This window comes from Strix uralensis, chromosome 17, assembly GCF_047716275.1.
Source record: "Strix uralensis isolate ZFMK-TIS-50842 chromosome 17, bStrUra1, whole genome shotgun sequence".
Taxonomy (NCBI): Eukaryota; Metazoa; Chordata; class Aves; order Strigiformes; family Strigidae; genus Strix; species Strix uralensis.
The window spans coordinates 15,590,783-15,618,707 of record NC_133988.1 but is presented as its reverse complement, the minus strand read 5'-3'; the positions used below and the strand labels follow the sequence as shown (position 1 = coordinate 15,618,707).

The window sequence follows — 27,925 nt, the reverse complement described above, 5'->3', positions numbered from 1 at the left end:
GTTGGCAGGAGGCTCCATGCCAGCCCACGAGCTGCCTCTGCAGGGATAAACCCCGGGGCAGGACCCGTCCAATCCGTGCTGGCAACTTCTCTCGCCTCCGTGATGAGAAAAAATATGGGAGGGACTGGCCTGAGCGATAAAGCTCCAGGGATTTTCCTTGGGTCAGTGTTTCCCCTTCCGTGAACCACAGCCCCACGGCTGAAATACAGCCGGCGCGATCCCCCCGCACGCTGCTCCCTGTTTGCAGCCAACATCCCGGGATGAAGTGGTTGGGAGCGGAGCTTTTTGAAGCGAAAAGAGCAAGTGGTGCTTTGGCTCCGCTCCCTACGTCAGCCGGGGCAAAACTCTCGGCTGGATTATTACACCGTGCTAACACCACCCTGTCCAGCCCCGGGCAAAGCGCTGTTCTGGGCTGTGGGGCTGGCTCCAGCACCGCATGAGAGGTGTTTGGATGCACCAAGGGGCTGCCAGGACTGGGAAGCAAGCTCGCACCATGCTCACACCACGCTCACACCAAGCTCGCACCCTGCTCACACCAAGATCACACCAAGCCTGCACCATGCTCACACCAAGCTCACACCATGCTTGCACCATGCTCATGCCACGTTTACACCATGCTCATGCCGCCATGCTTGCGCCATGCTTGTGCCATGCTTACACCACGCTTACACCATGCTCGCGCCATGCTCGCGCTGCCGGTGAACAAACCCTCCTGCCGCAGGGCTGGAGAAGGGATACGCCCCAAACCAAGCACATCGTTTGCTTGCACCAAGTCACCACGGATGCCACGTGCCATCGCACCCTGAGCCACGCTGGAGGGCTCGGGACACCGCCCGCGGCGCAGGGGACAGTCCCCGCTGTGTGGGTCACAAGCCCGGTGGGAACAGGGTAGAGGAAACGGCACCGACGCCGCGGCCGAGCGGCCGTGCAGCTGTGAGCCCCGCTGTGGTGGTGACGCACCGGTGGCACAGCCGGGTGACGGGTGACACGAGAGAGGCATGTGCCAAAACGGGATCTTGGGGTGCTGCGTCCGCGGCAGCTCCCGCACGCTCGGGGGCTACGGCACGGCGGTGACCAGCGTGGGAAACGGCAAGTCCCTGCTGCAGAGCAGAACCCGCTGCCCAGACGTGCTTATCGATCGCTACATATACTCGCCCACTATATATATACATATTTTTTTAATATATATATATTTTTTTATATATATATATATAATAAGTGCTGCCACTAGCTGGCGTTATTGGCTGTCCTTTAGTGGCACCAGCCGTGCTGCAGCAGGGCCGGGGGCGGTGGGCCGGGATCCCTCCCAGTGTCCCCAGCCCCGGCACAGGGAAGCGGGGCCAGGGGCCTTTCCCGATGCTGGAGGGGGTCTGGGCTGGCAGCAGACCTGCTCCTAGACACCCCCACCACAGCACTGCGCAGCTTCTGCGCACCCACTGCAGCAGCTTGAGGTACCCGTGTGATGGTGGGATGGGGTTGGAGGTGTCCTGGATGCTCAGCACCTTCTCCTGAGCGTGCACAGCTCCAGGGAGCACCCATGTCCCTGGGGACCAGCAGCTCAGCTCTGGGCCAAGGCCTGGCCCCTTGATCTGGCCTTCGGTGGAGGTCTCCATGTCAAGGGCTGAAGGGTGGCATCTGCTCCACGCTGCTGCCCAGCTCTGAGAGGAGCACGGGGCACCCACTGTGCACCCATGGTACACCCATGGTACACCCACGGCGCACCCATACGGATGCACGGTGCATCCGCGGTACCTCCACGGCACATCTGCGGCGCCATCACCTCTCAAACCGGGGCGGCACCTCCTCGGCCACCCCACCCCAACCTGCTCAAACACATCCACCGGCGCCCTACGAATCCCTCCACGAGTCAAAGTCAGCCTTAAATCAAATCATCCCCAACAACAATGACATTAATTATGCTTTTAACACATTTTACTGCTTCCCCCCCTTCTCTTCACGCCACATCTGTGTGAACAATATCCAAAAGATTTACGGTTTTCTCCCGTAATTACAGACACACAGCCAGCTCACTTATCAAAATACTTGCTGAGCAATCAGGCTCCGTTAGAGTCTCTGCCAGAGATTTGTGTTGACAGCAGCCATTCAAAGCAAAAAATGTCGAATCAGGACTTATGTGGCGCTTGTAAAGTATTCCACAAAGAGTTCGCCTGTCGAGAGACACACGGACATGTAACGGACGGGGACAAAACGACGGGCAGGAGGATTTGGGGAGCAGGAGGGGAGAGGGGACCAAGAGGTGGATGCTGCAGGAGAGCAGGGAGAGAGGAGGAGGAGGAGGAGGAGAAGGAGGGGTGCAGAGACCATACGGGAGCAGTTTTGGGGTGTGCACGTGTGTGCATGCAGGAGGAGCACGGCGGGTGAGCGTGGGGAGGTGGGGAGGGAAGATAACTGGGTTCTGGAAACCGAGCTGACATTTGGTTCTTGTAGCACAGGACAAATTTAATGAGGACAAAAATACGTCTCCCTAATTCCCCTAAGAAATCATTAAAACATTTTGTTATTCCTAAATGTCTGGAAAATGAATTAGTGGCCCTGCAGGAGCCCTTCTGCGCATCTTCAGCTGTTTGCAGCTCTCCATCCTCGCCGCGCCGGGGGACGCTGCGTGTCACCGTGCCCAGCGCAGCCGCCCCCCGGCTCAGAGCGCGGCAGAGCCCACGGTGGGGAGCGGCGGGGAGGGGGGTCCCAGCCCCTCACCCAGCCCTAGCACTGACTCTGCCAACACAAGCCTCAGGGTTGCCCTGTGCCTCAGTTTCCCTCTCCCAAGACTTGGAGCAGCGCCCTGGACTGGGGGTACACCCCGGCACGGCGGTGAAACGGGGAAAACCGTCCCCAAGCCGCGGCCGGTGCCAGGAGCCGTGGTGCGAGCCAGCGCTCGGTCGTTTCGGTTAACTTACCGTCAAAAAGACAACTGGGGATAGCCGCAGTGTTATTACAAGGGCTGAGCAAATGTATTCCTTTCCTAATGTCAAGATGCATTTGGCTCAGGGGCTGAAACACAGCGATGGCAAAAGCTCTTTCCACTCCTCTCTTCGGCTGGTATCTCCAGAGCACCATGCGCGAGCGGAGGTCGGCGACGCCAGCCGCGCCGGGGATGGGGACAGCAGCGCTGCCGCGGTCCTCGATGGCTCCTCTCGGCACCGGCGCCGGCGCGCGACTTGTTAGGCAGCCAGGTCGCCACCGCGTTGCTTACCTGGAGCTTCGATTAATTGCTTGTAAACGCTCAGGAAAGCCGTCTCAGCCTCCTTGCTTCTCTTACTAAGTGCAATCACCTGCAGGGAGATGGAAAAAGGGGGTCAAAGACGGGCTCGGAGGAGGGAACCGGCTCTGCCAGGCCACCGGGACCGGTGTCACCCATGACCGGCACACGGGTCCCCCCCGGCGCGGCTCTGCGCCCGCTCCACGCCCTGCACAGCCGCTCGCTGCCTTTGGCTAGACTCCTCGTGCCGCTGCCATGCCACACCGCCCTAAATCATTGATGCGCTCTGAGTAAATGAAAATTATAATTTAATGTCGGCGCTTAAATAAGAAATAAAGAAGCCTGCCTGTTGTTGTGCTTTGCCGGGCCGGATTCAGCACACAGCCCTCCCCAGCCGCCCTCCCAGTACGGGCAGAAACGATGCTCAGGCCGGGACTGGGACATCTCCTCTCGCTCACGTCGCTGTCCCCCTCGGCTGCCGGGGCACCAGGGTGCCGGTGACACTCTCGCTGGCTGGGCAGCAGGGAGACAGCACACTGCATTGCTAATAACTGAACAACATATTAATCTGCTGCGCGCTCCCATCCAACATTTATGAGCATGAATCATTTACTCCCCTTAATTTTTCAAGGCGCGATGACACCTCGGGGCGGGGGCTGCTGCCCACTGGGCTCCGGTGCACTTTGTTTGCTGAGGGTGCCCTTGCTACCTCTCCACGTCCAGCCCCACCTGCAGCGGTTGGGATGGGGTGCGGGTGGGACACACGGACCTCTGTGTCTCTACTGCAGGAGCTGGGGATGGAGGTGACCCATTTCCAGCTGGAAAATGCCCAGTTTGATCCAAACTGGGCGCCCAGTGATGGAGGAAGAGGTGCCCACCTGGCACTCAGTGCTGGCAGACACACTATTACCAACAGCAGACCAGTCAATTAAACCACTCTTAAGCCACTGATGGGCTAATTATCAAAGAAAGCCTGAACTTTGTGCCTCAGCCCAGTGGCAGCTCCCACACCAGGGCATTTTTTTCCCTCCACCCATCTCCTCCGTGCCGGTGGAGCTCCCAGCTCGCCCCGCCAGCCCAGATTGCGATTGCTTGTCATTCAAACCCAAAGCAAACTGCTCATTTGTAATCCAGCAGCCACCTGAGCAAACCGCCTTCTCCTTCCAAGCTTGCAGGCACTGGAGCACAAAGATCATTTTTCTATTGTTAAAATTGTATAAGCTGGGCTTTTTATAGCGTCTCGTACACAAACCTACTTTCTTGGCGCCGTGTTTCCAGCAGAGGAGGAATTTGGGGGCTTTTCTTCAGCGTTCTGCAAAAATGCTTGGCTTCGGGGTGCTTTAAAATAATAATAATAAAGCAAGGGAGAGAGGGGGGAGGCAGCAAGCACACAGCAAGCAGCGCTGCCTGTGTATTGTAGCAGGACAGCATTGCGTCTGCCGAACTTGCCAGTGGCACGTGGCATTGGGGTGGCACAGGGAGCCCTGCCCGAGGGTCTGTAAGGATGCAGAGACGCAGCGGTGCTGGGGTGCTCCACGGCATCAACCCTTCGTGACCCCCCCACTTCCCACATCCTTCGGATTTTGCACGGGAGAGGAGTGGGAGCGGGCACGGCCCATCGGCACGGCTCTGCCGCGGGGTGACGGGGATGCCTGGACCTGCTTGAACTGCTCTGAAGAGCTTCATCTCCCCTGGGACAGCCTCAACCAAAGGGTGCAGAGCAAGGAGCCAGCCCTAACGTGTTCTCCATCACCCGTGCCAACCCACCGCGCAGCCCCAACCTGTGCCAGCAGGGAGGAGCCGGCCCAGACCTCCAAATCGGGCTGTTTCTGCTGGATTTTATTCCTGAAGTCACATTATAGAGACAAAGCATTTTTCAAAGGGAAACTTTAAAGCTTTTCCCTCTCCTTGGCAATCCTGATGGAGGTTTGAGGACTCCCCACCAGGAACGTTGTGGCTCTGGGGCAGGCTGGAGCCTGCAGCATCCCCGTGTCGTGGTCCCGTGGACCTTGCTTCTCCATGGCCACTGGCCATGGGATCACTGGGGACAGACCCACGTTTCCATCTGGTTCATACAAGGGGTCGACCCGCCGCTCATCCCACCTTCCCAGCGAGTGCCCGTGGATGTGTAACACCTTCCCACCCATTAACTACCATCAGCATCTTAATTGAAGCCACAGGACCTGCAGTTTGCTGTCAAGGAGGCATTTGGGGCCATTTCATCAGCCTCGGCTCCTGCCCCAGCCCCCCGTGTTGGGCTCTGGCTCGGGGCCGGCACATTTCAGCCCATGTCAGTGCCAGGGCATCACTGGCACGGCCAATTGGCAGGATGGCGAGCCAGGCGTCCACTCTGCTCTTTCAGAGTCCCACTAAACTTCAAGGAAATCTCAGTGAAAAAAAGATATTTAAAATTTTCAGCGACATTTTCTGGATGGGGACAATTCACCAGAATGTCAGGGGAGATTCCTGCCAGAGCAGCTCTGAGTTCTGCACAGGGACAGCTCACCCCAACCCTGAAACCGCTGTTATTCCTCATGTAGAGCTGAATAAACACCCAGAAAAAGCCCACATCAGCCCTAAAATCAAGGTTTTATAATAAAAAAACCCAAATCCTTGCTTTCTTGGGGCAGAGGCAGTGCCCCAACCCTGTGCTCTCATCCAAGAGAGAGACATCACCAGCATCCTGCTAAAAAGAGGAGAAAATCTAAAAATGGGGGAGCTGAACATCCCCGCGACAGCCCTGCCTCAGTGGGGTCAGGATGGCATCGTCCCCGCTCCCCCCATCACCGCAGTGTCCATCGGCGACGGCAAAGCCGCCGCCAACCGCTCTCCCTCCGCCCACAAAGCCCTTGGCGGCCGGCGGCGAGCTCTGCCTCTGCATTATATATCGATGTACTATTAATTTCTATTTTTCCCACCCCCCTTCGTCTCCCTCCGCAGCATCCACGGGCTCAAGGTGAGGCACGGCAGCAGCGCGGGATCGCCGCCGTGTGATAAATTACATTTACGCGCCGGGTCCTTTTCATGGCTGGTGACTTTCCAGCAAAGCAATTATCACTGTAGAATGCGTAATAGCCTAATTAATTACTATTGTCAGGCTGGCCTCTGTGCCATGATTATACCTTCCGAAGCCAACTTTTTAAACATTTGGAAGCAGAAATATTATTATAATTGACTGACAAAATGGTAAAACTCCCCCAGCGCAGCCGGTCCTCCTCCCGGCACAGCGGCGAGGACCGACCGTCTGAACATCTCCTCTCCAAAGGCGCGGGATTTGCATCGCACCGGCGGTGAGTTTATTCTTATATCCATGAGATCAAGTGCAGGATAAGTAGTGGGTTATTTCCATCTAAATACTGGTGGCAGTAAACCACAAATGAGCTCTTTTTCAGCAGAGAGGAACAGCTGTCGGGGGAGAAAGCGGCAGCAGAGACCCCAAATGTTGAAGAAAACTGATGAAAAAATTCATTCAAGCCTTTGCTATTTTCCTCGCTTTTTTTGCTGATGTGTAAAGAAGTCGGGGAGAGCGGGAGGGCTGTGGAGGGGTGAGGGGGGAGAGCCTGCGAGGGAGCCTGGCCCGGGGGAGAGTTCCAGGTGACGGGGGCTGGACCCCCCGTGCGGCACCAGCCGTGTGCCGGGGAGCCCCCGTCTCATGCCGGGGTCCTTTGCTGCCTTCCCGGTGCCCCACATCCCACCGGCTCCTTACACCCATCGCACGCGTGCACAGCCCCATTGCAGACACCCACAAACCCCTCACACAAACCATCACCCCCACCCACTGCACATGAGCACAGACCAATCACACACCCACAGAGACCCATCACACACCCACACCCTTGCGCACCCACACAAACCCACGGCACACACCCGCACAGACCCAATGCACACACATGCAAACCCACTGCATGCAGACACAAACCTGTCGCACACCCGCACAGACCCATCGCACGTGCACAAACCCATCGCACACCCACAGACCCATCGCACACCCACAAACCCACCACGCACACAGGCACAAGCCCATTGCACACCCACACACGCTCATTACACACACCCATCACCCACACCCACAGACCTGTTGCACACCGAGACCCATCGCACACCCACAGACCCATCGCACACCCACAGACCCATCACCCACACCCAGACCCATCGCACACCCACAGACCCATCGCACACCCACAGACCCATCACCCACACCCAGACCCATCGCACACTCACAGATCCATTGCACACCCACAGACCCATCACCCACACCCAGACCCATCGCACACCCACAGACCCATCGCACACCCACAGACCCATCACCCACACCCAGACCCATCGCACACTCACAGATCCATTGCACACCCACAGACCCATCACCCACACCCAGACCCATCGCACACCCACAGACCCATCGCACACCCACAGACCCATCACCCACACCCAGACCCATCGCACACCCACAGATCCATCGCACACCCACAGATCCATCGCACACCCACAGACCCATCACCCACACCCAGACCCATCGCACACCCACAGACCCATCGCACACCCACAGATCCATCGCACACCCACAGACCCATCACCCACACCCAGACCCACTGCACACACCCCCACACCCATTGCACACCCCACAAACCCATCACCCACACCCACAGACCCATCGCACGCCCACCCCTTTCCCACTTCTTTCACCCCCCCTCCCCATTCTTCCGAAGGCAGAAGCAGCTCACAACGTTTTCACAAGGCCAAAAAGCAATTCATGTCAAAAAGATCGATAATATAAAAATAAAGCCTGAGAATTCTAGTTAAAGGGAACGTCATAGAAATATGTTGTTCACGTTCATGATTCGGAGATTAAAAAAAAAAAAAAAAAGAAGAAGAATCAATATAAGTTCTTCAGATGATGTTATTTCTAATGAGAAATATACCGAGACTGCTGCAAATAACTGCTTAACGGAGAAAAAAAATGCATTAATAATTTACTTTATAAAGCATAGGATCCCGAACACAAGAAAATTGCTGCTGGTTCTTAATTTTGTTGTAATACTTCCTGACAAGTTCAATGATGCTTTGGCAAAGTTCCTGAGAGCGGAGTCAGAGGATGTTCAGCTCATTAGGTTATTTTTTTCCCCCCCTTTTTCCACAGCATCCCGGCCGGCTCCAGGAGAAGGTGCCCGAGCTCTTCCCTTTCTCTGCACCGCAGGATTTCCTGGGCTGAGCCCCCAGACCAGCGCTGGCCCTGCCAGCCCCTGCCTGCTGCCGGGCAGGACCATCCTCCTGCCTCATCCAACACCCATCCCCAGGTGAGCTACAGCCTCCAGCCACACAACGCAGCAAGCAGGGAAAATATTGCAAGCTTATTTTACTATCCTCACCAACATAATTTAATACACTTTTTTTTACTGGCTGGTTTAGTTGGGTTTTTTCTTGAATTTTTTTTTTTCCCCCTTATTTTTTCTTTATTTATCTTTTCAGTGCATTTGCTGACAGTTGGCAACTCCAAACCATCTGCTAACGGCACACACGCCGAAACGAAAGGCTTCAGCATCGAACCCAACGTGGCTCGAAGGAGCAGGCTAATTTCCAGCCACCGGCATGAGAAGGTGCCACCCGGGCGGGTTAATTCCCAGCAGAGCTGGATTTCTTGCAAACCCACAAGATTGTTTTCCTGCAAAATTATTTTCCTGCAAAATTATGCCAAACTCCCTGGGCGGCTGATGGCAGCGGTGCAGGTCGGCGGAGGAGATGGGCAGGGATGCACGGGATGCTGCATCCCTGGCACAGATGAAGTGGGGTGATGAGGGGGCTCCCGCTGGTCCCCGGGTTCGGGATGGAGCTGGGATGGAGCTGGGATGGAGCTGGGATGCAGTCGGGCTGGCCCCAGCACACGGGCGCACCCCGAGCATCGCAAAATTTCACCTCCCATTTAGCAGAACAAAACTTTTAATTTAGATGTTTTCATCTATCTATCAGAGTTTAAAAAAAAAGTTTAAAATAATGACTGTAATAAATGAAGGTAATTAATTGTAGTTTGTTCCTTTACTGTCTAGTCAGCTTAATTTTACCTTTTCATCTAATAATGAGAAAATAATTTTTGTGCTCTGAGGGTTAATGATATGTAACTGCAAGAGCTGCTAATTGCATGTTGCAAACTATTCATCAAAATCCCCATCTGCGCTACTTGATTATGTTTGCTAAATTATTGCTTTGAATTATCTTTCATAAAGCAACTTTTGTAATTAGCAGGGCTTTCGCTTTGCTCTTTTCTCCGTCGCAAGGATATTCAAACTTTGTCCGTCTCAAGCTGTTGCCATTAAACTGCCATCGCGGGCAGCTTTTGGTGAGAGAAAGAAACTGCCCTTTAGCTAATCGGGGGGGGAAAATAAAAGCTGGGTTTATTTGCTGTGGGTACAATTTATTCTCCTGGCACTGCTCCTCCTTCCTTGAGGAAAAAATTATATAGGAAGGATGTAGGAGCCTAAATGTATATGAGATGTATTTGGGAACGGCAGAGAGAAACAGCCCAAAAAGCCCATCCGCTGCCACCCGGGTTAATATTTCAAAATGTGGGTTTTTTTCCTTCCCATTTACAAGAAAGAGCGGAGGGGGAACGCTTGCCATTCATCACCGCGCTTTTATGGGCTCCTTCCCGTGACGCAGATGATGTAGCGCTCTGCTCTCCCTGGTTAATATTCATGGGGAGTGCTGAAAAGTGTGCTTTGCAGGGAAAAAATATATTAAAGAAGTATTTTTTAAAATTTGAAAAAGAAGGGAAAAGAGGGACAAAGATGGAAAGAGAAGGAAAGAGAGGGGAAAAGAGAGGTGGAAAGAGAGGGGGAAAAAGAGGGGAAAAAAGAGGGAAAAAAGAGGGAAAAAAGAGGGGTGGAAGAGGGAAAAGTGGGAAAAGAGGAAAAAAGGAAAAAAAAATTTTAAAAGAGAAAAAAGAGGAAAAGAGAAACGAGAGGAAAAAAGAGAAGGAAAAAAGAGAAGGGAAAAAAGAGGGGAAAATGAGAGGGGGAAAAGAGAGAAAAAGAGGGAAAACAGGGGGAAGAGGGGGAAAATAGGAGAGAAAAAAGAGGGGGAAAGAGAGGGAAAAAAGAATGCCCAGGGCCCCCACGAGCCTCGCCCCAGGAGAAGCAGCAGCATGCTGGTGCCCATCCTACACCTCCTGGCACAGAAGTAGCCAAGAAACCCGAACTCAGGACACTGGAATCCACCTTTTGGGACAAAATTCTGCAAAATCTCCTGTGGAAAAACATCCGGCGGGGGAGGAAGGCGGCCGCCACCGAGCCAGGAATCACATCCCGCTCTCCCTTACACCCCCTTAAATCCAGAGCCACTTGGGCGGAGGGACTGGCTGGGGCTCCCCGAAGGACATAGCTCATATTCTCGTAGCGGATCTAATGAAGACTATTGGAAAAAATGCAGTATTTAAAAGAGTGAAAATGTATTCCTATTGTTATCACTCTCTTTTATGTGTTTATGCATAGTGCATCGGAATGAATCAATACTGGATTGCCCTATAAATAAATGAGCATATCAGTAAACCCAGTAATAAAATGAAGTGATGAAAAATATGGAAATCAGTCGCATTTGTGTAAATCCACTTATTGTTTACTTTAATATTTTCTCATGCAGTTCCGTAGCTCCAAAGAGACAGATTTAAAATCAGGTAATGCTCAGCAGATGACAGATCCTAATGTGTCGCTGCTGGCAAGCTCAGAGTACCGGCAGCTCTCCAGGGGTTTCCATCGAAGCACATTAGAGGAGCAGAGAAAGCAGCCCCCAAAGAGAGAACATTAAAAAGCCAGGGAGAAGAAGAGGTATCCTGAAGTGCAATGCATCTCTTGCCAGCATCGGGGACCAAAGCCAAGGCACCCGCGGAGCCTCTGGGGGTGTGGTAGGGGCCCGAGGCTGGGAGCACCTGGGTCAGGATGGAGAAGTGAGATGCCTTCTGCAGCAACGCAGCGGGCTGGGACCCTGTCGTCCCACCCCGGTGCTCGGCTGCTCCTCAGATCGCCCATTGCAACCTCACCTGGTGCATCCTGGCCAGGTCATGGCATCTCCTGGCCACGTCACGGCACCTCCCGGCCACATCGTGGCATCTCCTGGCCACTCCATGGCATCTCCTGGCCACTCCATGGCACCTCCTGGCAGTGATGGCTCCTTCCCCTACCTGGAAGCTCTCCAGGCAGGGCCACCATCCCGGTGCTGCCCACCCTGCCTGTACCCCTGCCCACATGTGGCACAAGGACCACGCAGCACCAGCTGAGAAGGCGCAGCAGATGGATTTTATCGGCTGCAGAAACCCCTCAGGGGCTGGGGACAGTGACACTGTGCCTTGGCCACACCAAGCCGGGTCCAGTCTGTCCCTTCCAGGGCTCTCTCCTTCCCATTCAACCCCCCAAGAGCCGACAGGGTGGAAAGGGGCTGGGATCATGCCTGGGACCATGGGGGACAAGGGAAAGTCCTGCCCGCTCTCCCCTGCCCACCTCTCCTTTGAGCTTCCCCCTATAACACTGCCAGTTTTTCCTCCCACCCAGGCAGGCAGAAAACACCCCTCCCCGCACAGCCTCTGAGGAAAGCTATTTTAGAGTTGCTCTTTTTTTTTTCCCTTCTCATCTTTTTTTAATTTTTTTTTTTTTAAAAAAACAACACATCTCCCCCCATCTGGGCTGCGAGCTGGGTGCCAGCATCTTGGCTCCGAATGCTCAACGTTTGCTTTTTATAAACTCCTCGAAACCCAAAGTTTCCTCCCGCGCTGCCGAGATGCATCCAGGAGGATGCTACAACCAGGCGGATGCTGCGTCCCCCCAAGTGTTCTCCCCCAAGACCCAGTTCTGCCCATCCAAAGGAGCTACTGGAGGCAGCGAGAGCCAGAAATCCCTATACCCCAAGGTTAGGGGCTATAATTTGTCTTTGTGGCTAATTAGCTTTCCTTCTTGCTAGTCACTTACATCTACAGTTCTCAAAAATCTAGTTGCCGGGGAGGGAAATCTGGTGTCCTGCCAAGATAATTCTCTAACAGCAAAATCTCCTGTACCTCAGGTACATTTTTCTTAAATTCCCAGCTGAGTTCAATTAAATGTTTATGAGACTGTGCGTCTTCCCCCCGCCACGCTGCCAGCGTCAAAGCAAGAGAATTAAGCTCCTTCTGGAAGAAAACAAAAACAAAAGGAGGAGAAAAAAAAAAAAAAAAGAGGGGAAAAAAAATAAAATAAAGGTGGTTTAGGAAGGTTGCGTTTTAAGATTGCAGGAATATAATTCCCCCGGACTGTTTCTGCTCTGCATCACAAGCCGCGGCGCGTTGGCAATATCGACAAGGGGGTTTATATGAATAATTGAAGAAATTCTGTATTCCCCGCAAAAGAAAAGGCAAGCCGAGAGGGTTGTTGAGATAATCAGGAGCTCACTAATCAATATTCTCAGCCCCAGCCTCCTCCTCGCTTCTCCAAAAGGAGCAGTGCCATAAGCTCATCAGTAACTGTAAAAAAAACATCGCACTCCGAGTGTCAAAATAGTCAAGCACAGCATATTGTATTGCCAGATTTCCCTCCCGGTCCACCCCGGTGCCAGATTACATCCATCAGCGGGGAGGGAAGCCGTCCAACGATGACTTACTTATGCTTAAGTGTTCATAAATAAGGTTTTTAAGATATAGATGGCTTTTTAATTTTGGTGGAATGTGGAAAAAATAAATAAAATAAAAATGATGGGGTTGATGTGATGTGAAGCGACCTCTCGGGTGCTCCCCAGTAAATCCCACAGCCTGGCTGTGCCGGGGGACGCCCCAGTCCCTGTCCGGCTTGTATCGTGGTGAAAACAGCCAGAAAAAATTTACACTGGCACCATATACTGTGGCAAAGCCTTTGTCTGATGGGGAGATACAGTGAGAGAACATATCCCTGCCATGAAAACCTCATTAGACAGATTCTAATTACTGCCCTGCAGTCGGCAGGAAGAGACAGAAACGGTAAAACCTGAGTGGGGGCAGTGGCTATTAATTGCTTTTTGATAAATTGGGGGCCGAGGTGGAGGAGGTCGGGAGGTGTCTGTGTGGGGCTCGGTTGCACCCTGATCTCCGGCCACTGGTGATGCACGTTCTGTCCCTGACTTGCCTGACTCGAGCATCCCCGTTCAGGTCCCAAAACGAGCACTTTTTGGGCAAATTGGGTTTGCAACCGAAGGAGCTACCACCTCGAGGATCAGCAGCTGGTCCTGGCTGTAGGATCTGCTGTTTGCTCCATCCTCACATCCCACCAGAACCTCAGCACCGTGACCACCACGCTCAGCGTGGAGCCAGCCTTGCACCCCGGCACTGCCGGGATTTCAGCCACGACTGCTCAGATCGCCAGGGGCCGGCTCCTTCCTCCCTGGCATCACCAAAAACCCACCCAGCCATGCCACGGTGGGACACGGGGCAGGAGGAGATGTGGTGCAGGGCAGCCACCACCATCCCCTGGTATGGGGCAGGTGGGGTGACCTCGGCCATCAATCACCCCCTAAGCCTTATGTAAACCCGCGATGCTTAAGATGTATGGAGCCAATTACCAGGGGTCACTGCTGGGTGTAAAATTCAGGCAACGAAGCTCCCAGTCTCAAATGAATTTGCGCAAGATTGCAAGCTTACTGCCTTTTATTGGACAATATAAATATTTCACTGTTATATAAAAAAATATTGGCGAGAAAGCAGATAAACCCGAGTCCTGTGTGTATACAGAGAAGCAGGGAGTGAAAAACGGCCGTCAGCATCTTTTTAACGGCCTTTGGTGTGGTACGGGAACACGGGTTGTGGAGGGGGTTTGATGACCACAGTGGCACAGCGAGAGCGGGGGACCCTGGGGACCCCCACCCCAGACCTGCCGGGGCTCCGCCGGGAAGGGGAGCAACACCGGCGCCGCAGCCCGGACACACAGACGGCAACATGGTCCAAGGGGTTGGGTCTGGATCCGGCCGTGATGGAGAGCAACATGTGGGACACAGAAACCTCGGAGGCTCAGCACCATTCCCAAGAAGAAGGTGCTGCCTCCAAGCACAGGGCTGAACCTGTGCCCCCCACAGAGGATGCTCGGGAGGGTTGGGTCGGCCTCGCCATATGGACCAATCCTAAAGGCATTTTCCTAACAGTTTGTCCCGATTTGTCCTTCTGGGATCATATCTGTCCTCATCTGCAGACCCCTGTGCCAGCACAGGACATCCTTATTTCATGGTCACCAATATATCAACGCTTCCCCGTGACAATAAAGCAGGAGAAAAGAAAAAAATAAAAAGCCTATAGGAATCGATACCTCTTTCTCTCACTCTCTACCTATATTTTATTAAAAACTTTAGCATCAATATTAATGTTTAAATCCTCACCAAGCTGAGTTTAATTACCTGTAAACTGCATCCACAGCTACGTGGACTTTGCTCCTCACTGCAGTAAATACAACTGCGAAGGAGCAGTGCCAACATCTCTGAGCATCACCTTCCCGCCCCCGCAGGAGCGGCCATAGGAGAAGGGGAAAATTGGGATCCTGGGAAGAAAATGATGCGTAAATATAAAATATCTGAGGCTCTTGCTGACAAAAGAAATCTGCTTTCAGCTACTATGTGAATCATATTTGGGAGCGGGGAATGAGGGAGAAGTATTTGAATGGAATCCATTAGTGGCTGAGGACGATGAATGACTCGCAGGCAGCAGGAACCGCTCCCGACCCGCCGCCGAGGTCACGGATGGCTGGCACGAACGGCCGGGAGCTGACGGAGAAACCAAGCGGGGCTGGGACCGGACCCACCTGACCCACGCAGCAGCCACCTCCTCCCTTTGCCTGCTGTGCCAGAAAAGAGAAATACAGGTTCGTTGTGCTTTCCCGGCTGTTTTGGCCGTGCCATGCTCCCACACGTGCAGCCGCATCCTTTAACCGCCAGCACATGTGGGCAGGGCAGCTGGGAGGGGGCAGGGATCGGTCCCGCTGCTGCCATCGGTCACCCTGGGACCCCGTCCCAGGGCCACCGATGTCCGTGGTCCCACCGCGCAGATGCTGAGCCGCAAGATCTCAGCATCTAAAATGGAATCGGGGTTTACAGCGCGTTATCAAAAGAGTCGTAATGGGATCTCGCTGAGGGCACAGATTTGAGACGCACATCAGATTTCCATTCCCGGGGAGATAGGAAAAGGCTGGGTTTTTTGGAAAAAAAAATATATCAAGGGATGCTATCTCATGTGTTGTATTTGTGGCTGCTCACGGGCAGCTCCACCACCCCGGAGTTTTGCCACCCTGCTCCCTACCGGAGGCCAAAGAGGGGCTGATGGAGGAGGCCAGCCTGGTCCTGCCCCCCCAGACCCCACATCCCTAAAAACCCCTGGCAAACCCCCCCGCCATGCTTCTCCCACATCCCACAGCCTCAGCTCCTCCCGGCCGGCTTCATTAAGGCCCCTTCCTTATTACATCCATTACAGAGGCTTCCCAAGGCCAGGGCTGGGACAGCGACGGCAGCGTTCGAGGGTTACACTTCCAGAATAATATTCATTACCATATTCATTCAGTGTTTATCTCGCAGATGTACGGATCCGTTACAATGGAGAAAAAAGAGAACTCAGAATTTGTTCTCAAAAGATATTCAAATTAGTTAATCAAGAGTCCTTTTATTACGTGTCTCATGTACCAGCAGCAACTATCCATCGAGATAAATGATCAGCTGCTAATAACTGATTACATTGCAGCAAGTGTTTTCTTATCCCTATTACCACCATGTTTAAAGACATTTTATAAATTTCTAATTATTGTAAATTGTTTCTCCTTTTGAAAACATCTTCCCATAGTCATCAGCTGTCAATTTTCCCTGAAAATCTCTCTCTGAAATGAGCTTATAGCAAGATGCTCAGGAAGCAGAGAAAACCCTTCCAGGCTCCCCGGCTGGTGGGATGCAGCCTGGCCACCTCCACCCCGGGGCGGTGGGGGACCGGGATGCTCCTCCAGCCCTTTTATAAGTAGACAGGACTTGAAAGAAAAATAAAAGCATCCGTAAATTGGATCAATCATGGATGGTGCTGTCTTCACCCACCGCATGGTGTCAAGGTGCTGCACAGTGGAACGGGCCATCCCCCCGGATGGATTCACTCTCCAGCAAACCACAAACAAATAAATAAGCCAGCAGTAAATAATACAGCTCTTGACAAGTGCAAGGCACGCGCTCCTACAGACACTGGCATCTGAGGGCAGATCTGGGCTTGGGAGAGCCCTAAATAAGATCCCGCTTGCTTTCTGAGTATTTTACAGATGAAAGCTGAAATAGTTGAGAGGGTTTGAAGCCAAACAGGACTTTAAATCCAGCGGCCGGCCTCGAGCCACTGCTCCAGCCGATTTCTAGGCTCCATTCATTATTGCAATCAATCGGCTTAAAAAAAAAAACCACAACCGCAAAAACAACAATAAACCACCCTCTAAACTCTCTTAGACGCTTTAATGGAAAAGGTTTCTCCTTCCATCTTCCCCGGCCGTGACTGCGGGGCTGGAGCAGCAATCTATGTGTCATGGGCCAGGCTGCAGCCAGGAGAGTCCGTACTGTGCCGGGGACCATGGTGGCACAGGCAGAGCATCCATGTGCTCCTGGAAGGGACCCAGGATGCAATGAGCCCCCCAACACCATCCACCACCACCACCCTGGGTGATGGTAGCTCTGCTGGTGACATTTGCTGCCCAGGGATGACCAGGACAGGAGCACATCACGGCCGTGCCCCACGGTGTAGCCGGACCCTTGAGATATTTGCCAGGGTTTGGGCAAATGACTCCATGGTGGAGCCAACTGAGCCAAAGCGGCCAGTGGCAGCTGTACCACGGAAGCACAGGATGGGAAGAGGAGAAGGAGGAAGGCTGCCCGGGATAACCTCCCTGCAGAGGACCAGGGTGTCATCAAACACATTGACCAGGCAGAGCAGGGCCCAGGGCTGCCAGGAAAGGGAGGAGCAGCCGGCGGGACACGGAGCCTGACACAATGCAGCCAAGGTCCTTCCCGGCTCCAGGGGGGCTCAGACCAGGGGAGGAGACGCCGCAGGCACCAGCCATGCCATTATACGCATTATTGATGCTGTTCTGAAGAAAGCTAATCAATATATTAGATTTCCCAAAGAAAGAAAACACCAGCTGCCAGCAGCACATAACTCCTCCGCCGCGGTGCATTTTTCCATCAAGCCCCGGAGCCGTGCGTGTCTGCGCAAGATGAGGTCACGTTCAAGAGGAGACCTCCCGCTCCCCCGGCAGCCAGGTCAGGGCCAGGGCCACGGCCACTGCTTTGCCAGATGGCAAAGCCCACGTGCCCCCCCTTGGGTTGAAATAAAAACGTGAAATTCCCCAAATATCTTGCACCAGCATCACTGCGGGGTGCGGAGAGACAGCACAGTGCCCAGCAGGACTAACCCAGCTGGGTCCTATGGGGCTCCACAGGGACACCCCCCCTCAATTCTGATGCCTTTGCACCCCTGTGTGGACCTGCAGGCCCTGGCGCTCATTTGGGCTTCACAGAGGGTGTCCCATCTCAGAAACTGCCCTTTGCCAGCCACATTTCCCCAGCAGAGCCATTCCTGCAGCACCGACCGGTCCCAAACGCGGGCGCTCAGCCACGCACCGACACTGGAGAGAAACTGGAAAGCATCAAACCGATGGATGCGCTTGGCAATAACCGGATCCCAGCACATGGAACCCCAGCAAACCAAACTGCAGTGCCCAAAGCGTCGTGCTCCCCTCGCTGCCGCTTCAGGGTATTCATTCCTTAAACCATTAAAGCTGATACCATGGCAGCTCCAAAAGCTGTTTAAAAAGGAGAGGATAAATCCACGTTGGACCTAACGCTCCGCACCGGCAGGAAAGCAGACTGACGTCACGGGGAATTGATTAGTGTTTTAATAGAATTAGATCATTGGGAGGGTGGCAGACCTGTTTCAGAAACCCAAATGTTATGCAGATTCGCATTCAAAACCCTAAACCAGGGCGCATTTAACCAAGGCAGAGTAAATGTCCCACATTTCCCCAGGATTATCTGAACCATATCAGATATAATCCAATGATCTGTAAAGTGATTATACCCAACTGAATATAAGAGATCTCTTCTGGTAATGCAATATTTCATCCAGCTGCAGACATTAGGAGGAGGCAAACAAAGGAGGAGATTTAATAAGTGGAAATAAAACTATAGGCAGAGATAGTTTTAAATTTTTTTTTTTTGTATCGCATCTAATTGCAATCAACAACAGACATCTGACACAGTGACAGCATCAGCAAAATTGCTGCTGAGAGCACAGAATCTTTGTCTAAAAATAATCAGACATTCAGCGCGCCACTGTTTGTTATAATGGTAATCGATGCTGGAGGCTTTGAATTCCATCAATTTATAGATCTGCTCTGTTCTGCCTGGTGATTGTGTTCTGCACACATCCACTCCCGCTCGGCGCAGGCAGCGCCGGGGCACTGTGTGATTAAGATAAGCTCAGATTCCTTTCATACATTCCTTATCAGCTCTAATTCTCCACCAGGCAGAGATGTTCACAGCAGTTAAAGATTAGTTCAGCTTCTCAGACGCCAAATTTGAGGGTATTGATCAATAAATCAAATCACAGCAATCAATCGCCCGATCCGAAGAGTCTAGCCGATGCATTATTACTGGCGCCTTCGAAGCTGAGGCTTTTTCATGGGTTTCATCAAAACGCGGCTTCCCTGGCTCCCCGCCAGCTCCTGGGCTGCCTAATAGACTCCACAGCAGAGGAGCTCCAGCCCAGCAGAAGAGCAATAAATTTCTCATCAAACAGCCGATAGAGAAACAAGATGAACATCTGTTTTGCTGCAATGAAACTCCTGTGTTCTTCAGAAGCTGCAAACCAGGTCTGACAGACCACCCCAAAGGCAGCTTTGCCTTCAACAAAGCAGCAAAGCAGAATATTTGCCGGTTATTTCAATCAGGTAATTTAAGAAGACTTTGCATTCTCCTCTCTGCAGCTGCCGGAGCTTTACAGACAGGATTCCTGCTCAGTCGATAATAAAAGCCATCCTGGGACCCTGTACTATGAAGGCAATTTTATGATACCCATTATGTGGCAATGTAACTTCATTAAAAGCTGTTTATTCCCTCTAAGCATTTTAAGCACTTTCCCTCACCCATAAAGAAGAGCCTCTCGGTGCACTGGAAAGGTTATTTGTGCTGGGTGTTTCTTGCCAGGGATGAGGGTCGTGTGGGCAGCAGGATCCCCGGCAAAGGGGCTTCTCCTCCTGGCCAGCAGCGAGACAGGAGCTGCCGGGAGGCAGCCGTATATTATTTTTATTATACACTCAAGATGAGCTATGTTTACTGCAGCTCTGTTTAGGTGACATTTATTATGCCAGCTTCTTTTATAAATTAATACAGACAAGTGCCCTGAAAATTTGCCTCCACTGCGAAGACGAACTTGCTCCTCTGCACACCCATTTGCTCTTCCATTTGGGACAATTTGGGGTGTCTCAGCCCTGAGAGCTTAATTTTCCAACCCAGCGTTATAATTCAGCATTCAGAGATGGAGCCGCAATCACGGCAAAGCGGGAGCCAGACACCATCCTGCTGCCAACTGCATCCCTGCGGCATGCAAGAGTCGCCTTGCTCCAAAGGAGGGACAAAATGAAACCCTTAAAAACAACCAAGCAACCCCTAAATCGCAAATTTAGTGCTCCTTATTCCTGATGGTAACATTAGCAAAAAAAACCCCAACCCTGGCAGTTTGGTCCCACCCCAGCGCTCAGCAAAGGAGTAATTTAACAAGTTCATTCTTTGTAAGCACAGCCGATGGACCAGGATGGGTTGGGGACGTTTCTCCCCAGGGCTGCCAAAACAAATCCCACATGGAGCTAAAGAGTTAACCCACTGCGGGGAGGATGTTTGTCTCCATCTGGGATTTAGTAGCCCCCTCATCTCTCCAGGTTGATAGAGCAGGTAGGTCTCTGAGACGTCAAACCAGCCACCAGTAAATGGCTGTTTGTGCTCGGCTGATACTCAAGAGTCAGTGAAACCACCCAGCAGCCACCCCCCCGTCTAACGACTCATCCTCAATTAGCCAGTGGACTGGGAGAAATTATCTACAAAGCAGGGCAAGCAGGCCCACATTTGTAAATTCTACTTGAAATAATGTGAATTAAAGCAGAGAAAAGGTGAGGAATAAGAGAGAGAAGCGATGGCTCTCAGAAAGGGTGTGAATCCCCAATTTTTTGCTCCTGGCAAATTTTCTCCTCCGGCCACGGAGGGTTTTCCCACTGCACAGAGGCTGTGACGTCTTTAGGGAGTGGACCTAAAGGTCCATTTACTGCTGGACCACCACACATTGCTCTTCCATCCTCCTAAGTTAACTCTTCCCAAAAAACACCTCTGGGAACACGCTCAAAGGACGCAGCTACATCTTTAGCAATTAAGAATCAGGATAACCATTGGAATGAATATGCACATTTCAAGAAAAGGGAGATTCTCTTATTACCTTCAAAAAACCTGCACCTTTCTCCAAATAAATGGGCAGAGACTCGCACGGCTTGCGGGAAGAAAGCGGGGCAGGGCACACTCCCTCGCTCATCGCCGAGCACCGAACTCGACAGCAACAGTTCGATATTCTCCCATAAACGCACACACAAACATACACAAAATACTGTTAATGGCTTAGTATTTCTTTAAACAGAGTCGCCAAGGAAAAATAGAATTACTAGAATACATTTTAATTGATTTACAACAGCACTTAGTAACAGTGATAAAAGAAAAACTTGTTTTATTGGACCTCCTGCTAATTAGCTCGACTGACTCCGGCTTAGAAAAGCGTATCCCTCGCAACCGGCACAACCCCGACCGGCACCCGACACGAAACCGCTTTTATGCACAGAAAATCCTTCATAATAATCAGAGAAAAACCGCTGCCAAATGGTTATTGCCAAGAGACAGCGGAGGAAAGAGGGCTGCTCCGAGGATGGAGCCACCGAATGGGATAAACCAGCCTCTCTGGCGGAATCAAGCATCCCCTTTCCATCCATAAACACGCCTTTATTGCGACTTTGATATATCCTTCCCTTAATGACTTTTAAGGGCAGCAGATAAAGTCGAAAGAAGCACACAAGCAACCAGCAAATGTTTAATATTCAATAAATGTGTCAATTTTACATACAGAGGCAAATGGGGCTTTATTGAAGAATTGGTAAACTTCCTTGGAGGAAAGTAAGTGCGTTTTAGCCTTCAAGGGGTCCCCGATGAATAGAAATGGAATGTGATTTGTGATAAAACTCAGCTGCTCTATAAAAGACGTTAAATAAATGTTGCTGTTTCACTAGGGATATACAGAATTGATTGCATTATAGACTGATTTGAAGATGCACGCTCCCTGCAAGCTACCTGCTCGCTCCTGCGCGCCGCGCAGACCGTTCCCACCGCCTCTACATTGGCTTCTTGATACCCGTGCAGAATTTTCTGGAAACACTTTAAAACCACCCTTCCCCATGGTTTTCCCCTCTACAGCATCCTGAGCATCGGCTGCAGTGGCGCAGGGCCGGATCTGCCCCAACCTCGGGGAAACGCCCGACTCTCCGGCACAGGGCGAGTGCCATGGTGGATCCGCCCCGGGCAGCTCGATTCCTCCCAAAACACAATATTCCCCTATTACTTGCATCGCTGCGGCTGAGAGTGCAGAATCTGGAATCACCATTAAATGCAAAAATAACGAGGGTCGAGAAGCAATTAAAAACGTTTTCACCACCGAGACCAAGTCAAGTCCCCAACCGCCCCGAGCATCCTCCACCAGTGCCGGGGGACCTGACCCACCGGAGCGACAAGCGATGCCCGGGAAGGGCAAGGCAAACAAACCCATCTCCGACAGACAAATGAGAGGCCAACGGTACCACCGCAGCGAGCGCAAACTGTGATATAATTGCGCTGCTGCTACATCATCTTTAATCAATAACATCCAGGGCTGCCACCGTGCGCACAGCCCAAATCCCAGCCTCCGCCAAGAAACAGCATGTTGTTAAAAAGCCCAATAGCTTTTTCCCTGCTAATAGGTGGCTCATTCCCTCAACCCTGCTGATTTTTTAAATAAACCTAAATTCCAATAATTGTTTAATGTTTATTTTTATTTAGCTCTGGTTCACCTAGCCTGGCTTTCCATGTCAGAAATTGATATCTTGCTCCGGTGGCTGGGAAAAAAAAAAAAAAAAAAATTAGGAAACTCTTAGTTACATCTTGTCATAGTTAAGACTGTGCTGTAACCGCAGCTCAGGGTGGCCTCCAGCACACTGGAGGAACAGCTCCACTCCCCCTAAATTCATATTTGCTCCAGTTTTCCAGGGATCAGCTTGCCCCAGGACCCTTGGGAAGGACTCCCGGCACACAAAGGCTTTCCCATAAGCATGGAATTTTTTCTTCCCTTACCCTGTATAAGCCTGGATTTAAGCCCAAAAGAGATGCTCTCGCTTTCTAGGTGGATTCAACCCTTTAAAACCCACCAGTGTCACTATTCAGTGGGGTTGAAGGTGGTTCTGGAAAAGTACAGGAAAGCTACAACCAATTCCTTTAGGAGATCCATCACATCAGATTAGCAACTTAGCTTCTTATTAGCTATTTTCCATCCTATCATATTAATATTTGTTTTCACTAATACAATGCAGGAGTCTTATCACATTAGCAACTTTCACATCACATTAGTGAAAACAAATACTAATACAATACAATACTAATATGACATGATCTGATGGGAAAGTACTAATACAATAAGACTCTCCTACCATATTAGTACAGAAACATCGTGTGTCCCAGTTATGGCTCTCTTTGAACCAGGTAGATACCCAGCATTTCCAAACCCAGCCACCTTCATCATGTCCAAAGGTTCACGTGTGGGACAGGGGGATGTGCAGGGTCACGCATTGAGGACAACGCTCTGCCCCGGCTGTGCAGATGACCCACAGTAGATGCATTAAATTGCAATAAAAATTCCTTATTCAGAAGTAAATTAGTGAAATTTGGGTCCCCCCCAACCATGCAACTGGCTCACCGGGACCAGCTCCCCTGGCCGTGGCAGGGGATGGAGAGCCAAGGCAGCCACCACGACCCAGGGACACCGCATAGCTCTGGGAAACATCGTGGCCTGAAAACTCGTGCAAGCAATACTAATTTGAAAGAGAAATCCAATTAAACCAAAGAGCCTGACACGTAGTTTTGGGGTTAGCAGCTGACTCTCACCAAGCCCCCAACACTCCCTGGTCCAAACCCGCAGTGGTGCTGGTGGGAGCAGCTGTGGTGTCGGGGACTGTCCCAAGGAACAGGAGACTCCAGAGCCACTTCGCGGCAGCAACTGGTGCGGGGAACACATCCGAGATGCCGTGGGGCAAATGTCCCCAGGCAGAAATGCCACGAGGAGGAGGAGGAGGAGGAGAAGGAAGACATTCAGAGCTTAGGCTGAGGAGGAAGGCTGGACCACAGGAAGCCCCAGTGAGTGTTGTGGTCCCTGAGACAGGGATGCTCCCCCAGACCTCGGGGAGTTCAAGCTCAGCACCAGCCCAGGAATGAGACATGATGCATGCGTTAGAAAAAACAAACATCTTAAAATACCGGCTCCATCAGGCAGCCTCCTCCGGCTGGGGCAGACGGCCCTGGCAGGGAAGCTCATCCTCCCACACCAGCTTTATTTCCCCCTCGCCTCCAGCACCTGGAGCCATTTTCCTGCTCTTCCGCTTCACTTCTCCCACAGGTCCCACGTAACATCTCCCAACCCCTGGCCGCGAGCTTCAGGCTCGAAAGCAAAGGGGGATTTCTCGCCCCAGCTCCTCAGCAAATCCATCTCCAGAGCCGCTCCCCGGCTTGGCACCGGCACGCACCCAGGGATGCTCTGCGCTGCCCCGGCCAACTGTGCCACCAACCGCTGCAGAAAATAGCTCAAGCACGGAGAGAGGCAGGCAGCGTATCTCCTTCGAGCAATGCCCAGCTTCGGCACGCTCAGCAATTTTCTATTCTCTCAGCAATTTTCTGTTCTACTGAATTAGTAGTTTGTATTGAATTAGTATTCATTTTCCCTAATATGATATATAAGCATAATCATGTTAGTGACTTTGATATCGCATTAGGCTCTACCGCCGGCATGCATCCCGGCCCCAGCAGCGCCGGGTGGGGAGCACCGCGGCCAAGGAGGAGCCCTCAGTGGGAATATTCCAAACGTGGGGCCAAATCCTGCTCTCACGACCTCCCCCAGAAGTGCCCCAGCCCCACGGTGCTGCGCTGAAGTCCCTGCTGAGTGCACAGCCAGGGCAGGATTTCCCCGCTCACGACAGCGAGATGCAAACCAAAATAAAGGGTGCTGCATCCTGAACGAGTAACTCGTTCATCTAAAATAAAAAGATTCCCAAAGGTGAAAGCTGCAGCTGCACAGCAGCAGCCTAACAGCACTCACCCCCCAGGGACGTGTCCCCGGCAGCACTGGGTGCTCCTCTCCTCGCCGAGCCGCGGCAATTTGGGAATTAAAAGCTGAGCAGACAGCAGGATGCAGATGTGCAGATCAGGGTTACAGCAGGGATGGGGGATGCTCGCTCTGCTGCAGCAGAAAGTCAGCATCCTCCCGTAGGAAAACCCCAGCCAGCACTCAGCCTGCCTCAGTTTCCCCATCAGGATGGCAAAGGGCTCTGCAGGGCCCGGTCCTTAATTAGCTGATGAAGCTGCAACAAACGTAAAGGGCGAGAGGGAGATGGGGGGGCACCGAGGGATCGGGGAGGGAGGGAAGGGGGCTGGGGGAGCACACAGGGCTGCCGGTGGGCACAGAGCAGTGGCTCTGGAGCCGATCCCGCAGGGCTCAGCGGGCTTGGCAGCGGGACAAGAATGGGCTTTATGTCAGGATGAGCGGCTCCGGAGCTGCGTCGCCAGCGCACATCTCCCCACTGCTGGTGTAGAGCGGGCGGGTAACAGCTAGCGATCTGCCGCATCCCTAATTAGCTCTTTTATGGACTCAAATAAATTGTCTTCGCATTAACATGAAAGCATGTTTCTTTTAATCCACTGCCCACGAGGCTCTGAGAGCACCAGGCCTGCTCTCCTCCGACCGAGATGCCATCACCCACCGCGGGTGAGAGCAGCGCCGGGAAGGACCAAAACAGCACCAGGGTCGGAGCAGAGCTGCCCATCAAGCATCAGTCAAGATCAGAGCAGTCACACTGTAAGATCGGCACATTTCGTATGTATTTTTAAATACATAATTTATTTATTTTTATATATATAAAAATCCCCTACCTGCTGATGGCCATGCAGATGTTCCAGGAGAGCCAGCAGCTCTCAGCACCAAGCACCCAACCCGGAGCCCAGAGGTTACCCCAAGAAAAGAGCTCCCAGCCACGCACAGATGCGTACACGTGCGTGCAAACACACACACAGACACATATTTTCAAATCCTAAGAAAATCCTGAGTCTTCACTGTCAGTGCTGTATATCACTTTGAGATATATACCATATTAGCAAAAAGAACTGAATTATATTGCATTCATGATGCAATTAAACACTTCACTAGGAATCAATGTAAAACTGATGAGGCCTGAAAGTAGTGCATATGGCTTAGAACATTATAAAACATTACCTTCACTCAAATCCTTTTCAGTAGCAATTTAAATCTTCTTACAGTTACTGCTGCCAATGGTAAACCATCTACTGATTCATAACAGTGCATGGGAACGAATGAATTTTTTTAAAAATTTATTCAACTACTAAATTACCCATGAAACCGGAATAGCTGACAGGAGTAATCTGAATTATTATTAGCTCTGCAAGTATTCTGCATTAGCCAATTTAAAACCACGGCTCACAGGCAGAAACCAGTTAGTACAGGCAGGGTGTTAAATGACTGCCATAGTTCTTCATTTTACTGCTGCTTACGTTTAAAGGTCAAGAGATAAAAATTACATATGACTGCAAACACAGAAAGGGTGTTTATCTTTTTTTTTTCTATGAATCAGGTCAACCAGAAACTTTAAAAACATTTGGAGATACAACTGTATAAACCACGATGCCTCTGAACTATCCCCAGGATTTAGGGTTGTGGAGGCTGCACCAGGGGGGTTGTTCTTCCTCCTCCATCCTCCTCATCCTCGTAGCTTTTCATGCCAGAAAAATGGGAGGAGACAGGGATGAGATGGTCCTGAGCTCCAAAACATGGGCATGGCATCATGACCTGACGCCCAGCTGACCTGTGGCTGCTGGGATAATGCACTGGATCACCCCATGGTCCCAGAGGGTGTCACCGGCGAGGACTGGTGGCAGCTGGAGGGGATCTCTGACCCCTCTCCATCACCTCCACCGCAGAGCCAGCACTGGGACCTGCTCGCAGGAGGATGAGCAATTCAGCCCTGGCTGAAATCCCTGCTGGGTGCCTAATCCACAGGATGATTAGTCAGAAAGCAAAACTACCTGGGGATTCAGGCACCGGCTGCTCCCGGTAGTATCAGCCAGCAGGCAAAGGGAGACCCTGGTGCCCCTCAAAATAAGGGGAGGGGGTAGCATGGAGGGGCAAGCACCCACTGTACCATAAATCCTGACATTTATAAAGCCGTCAAGGTGAGAGCAGCCCCCTCAGATGCCAAATGTGCCGCAGCCCTCGTTTACGTCTCACGAGGCAATGAAAGCCTGTGCAAGGCAGAGCAAGGGATGGGCTCAGCCCCCAGCACGGGCACCCTTGGGGTCCCCGGCTCCCCGCCTGCCTATTTGGGGGGCAAAGAATGTGTCTGCCCCCCCCCCCAAACAAAAGGCAGCGATGGGCAAAGCGATGCTGAGAGCCGCCCCGACCGCACACGCATCGCACGAGGATCTCGGCGGTCGCTCTGCCCGTTTTCAGTGGATGAAGAGGGCAGGACGGGGCGGGTTTCCAGGCAGAAGCCCCTGGTGCTGGCACAGAGTGGAGGCGGTGTCTCTTTAACTGACCATAACACTGCATCATCCTTTCTCTTCCTATTTTCAGTTTTATTAGCAAAGCAGCACAATGTTTATACTAGTGGGTATTACATTTGCCAGAACAATTACGGTATGACAAATGGCACATCAATGTAATCCATCAACTCGGCTGAGACAGGAATCCTTTATCCTGGGCTGCCATTAATTCCCAGCCGGGTCTCTGGGGTCCCATGCGTCAGTAACCATGACAACCCGGGGGACGCCAGGCGGCGATGGCATCTCGCTGGGAGAGACGGGCATCCCGGCGGGGCGCTGGGATTTCACCTCTGGCGCCGGCCCGTCAGCCCTGGGATTGACCATGGAAGGGCGTTCGCATGGTGAGACCCCTTCATGCAGCATCTGAACCAGGCAGGAGTCCAAAAAGTCAGTGTGGGGACACCGGGAGAAGCCGTAGAGGATGGTGGCACAGCCCAGGCTACGGCAGACCACTCCCATGTGGATTCTCCAGTGTCTAATATGATGATGGTGCTTGCATCCCCTCTCTACATAGAGGAAAACCATTTAAGGTGGTTTTCTCTGGCCTATTTTCGTGGAAGTTTTCAGAATATCTCTTAAAACACTACACCTCCAGTAACTGGGTTAAAATTAACTGAAGGAATCCAACATTACTGAGGGGGATGGACACCGAGGACAAGCCTCAGCCCTGCAAGAAGCCAGGCACAGGGAGACAGGGCTCCCTGCCCAAGGACACATGGCGTGGGCCGGTGGGGATGAACACGGGACAGGCCAGTGGTGCTCTGACAGCCGAGGGGCCGGCAGCGCATCCCACCC

General features: G+C 52.1%; 1 protein-coding gene across 7 annotated transcripts in view; it reads right to left on the bottom strand.

The window, feature by feature from the left end:
* The window catches only part of CUX2 (cut like homeobox 2), a 68,460-nt gene that overhangs the window by 15,189 nt on the left and 25,346 nt on the right, over window positions 1-27,925 (bottom strand). For 3 of the 7 annotated variants that reach the window (XM_074887293.1, XM_074887292.1, XM_074887295.1), the window contains exon 2: window positions 2,916-3,290. In XM_074887293.1, the coding sequence (XP_074743394.1) occupies window positions 2,916-3,075 (160 nt within the window). In that variant the 5' untranslated portion in view covers window positions 3,076-3,290. Of the gene's footprint in view, window positions 1-2,031; window positions 2,101-2,915; window positions 3,291-27,925 lie in introns of those variants that run through there. The other 4 variants (XM_074887297.1, XM_074887296.1, XM_074887294.1 and 1 more) reach the window with 3 other exon arrangements.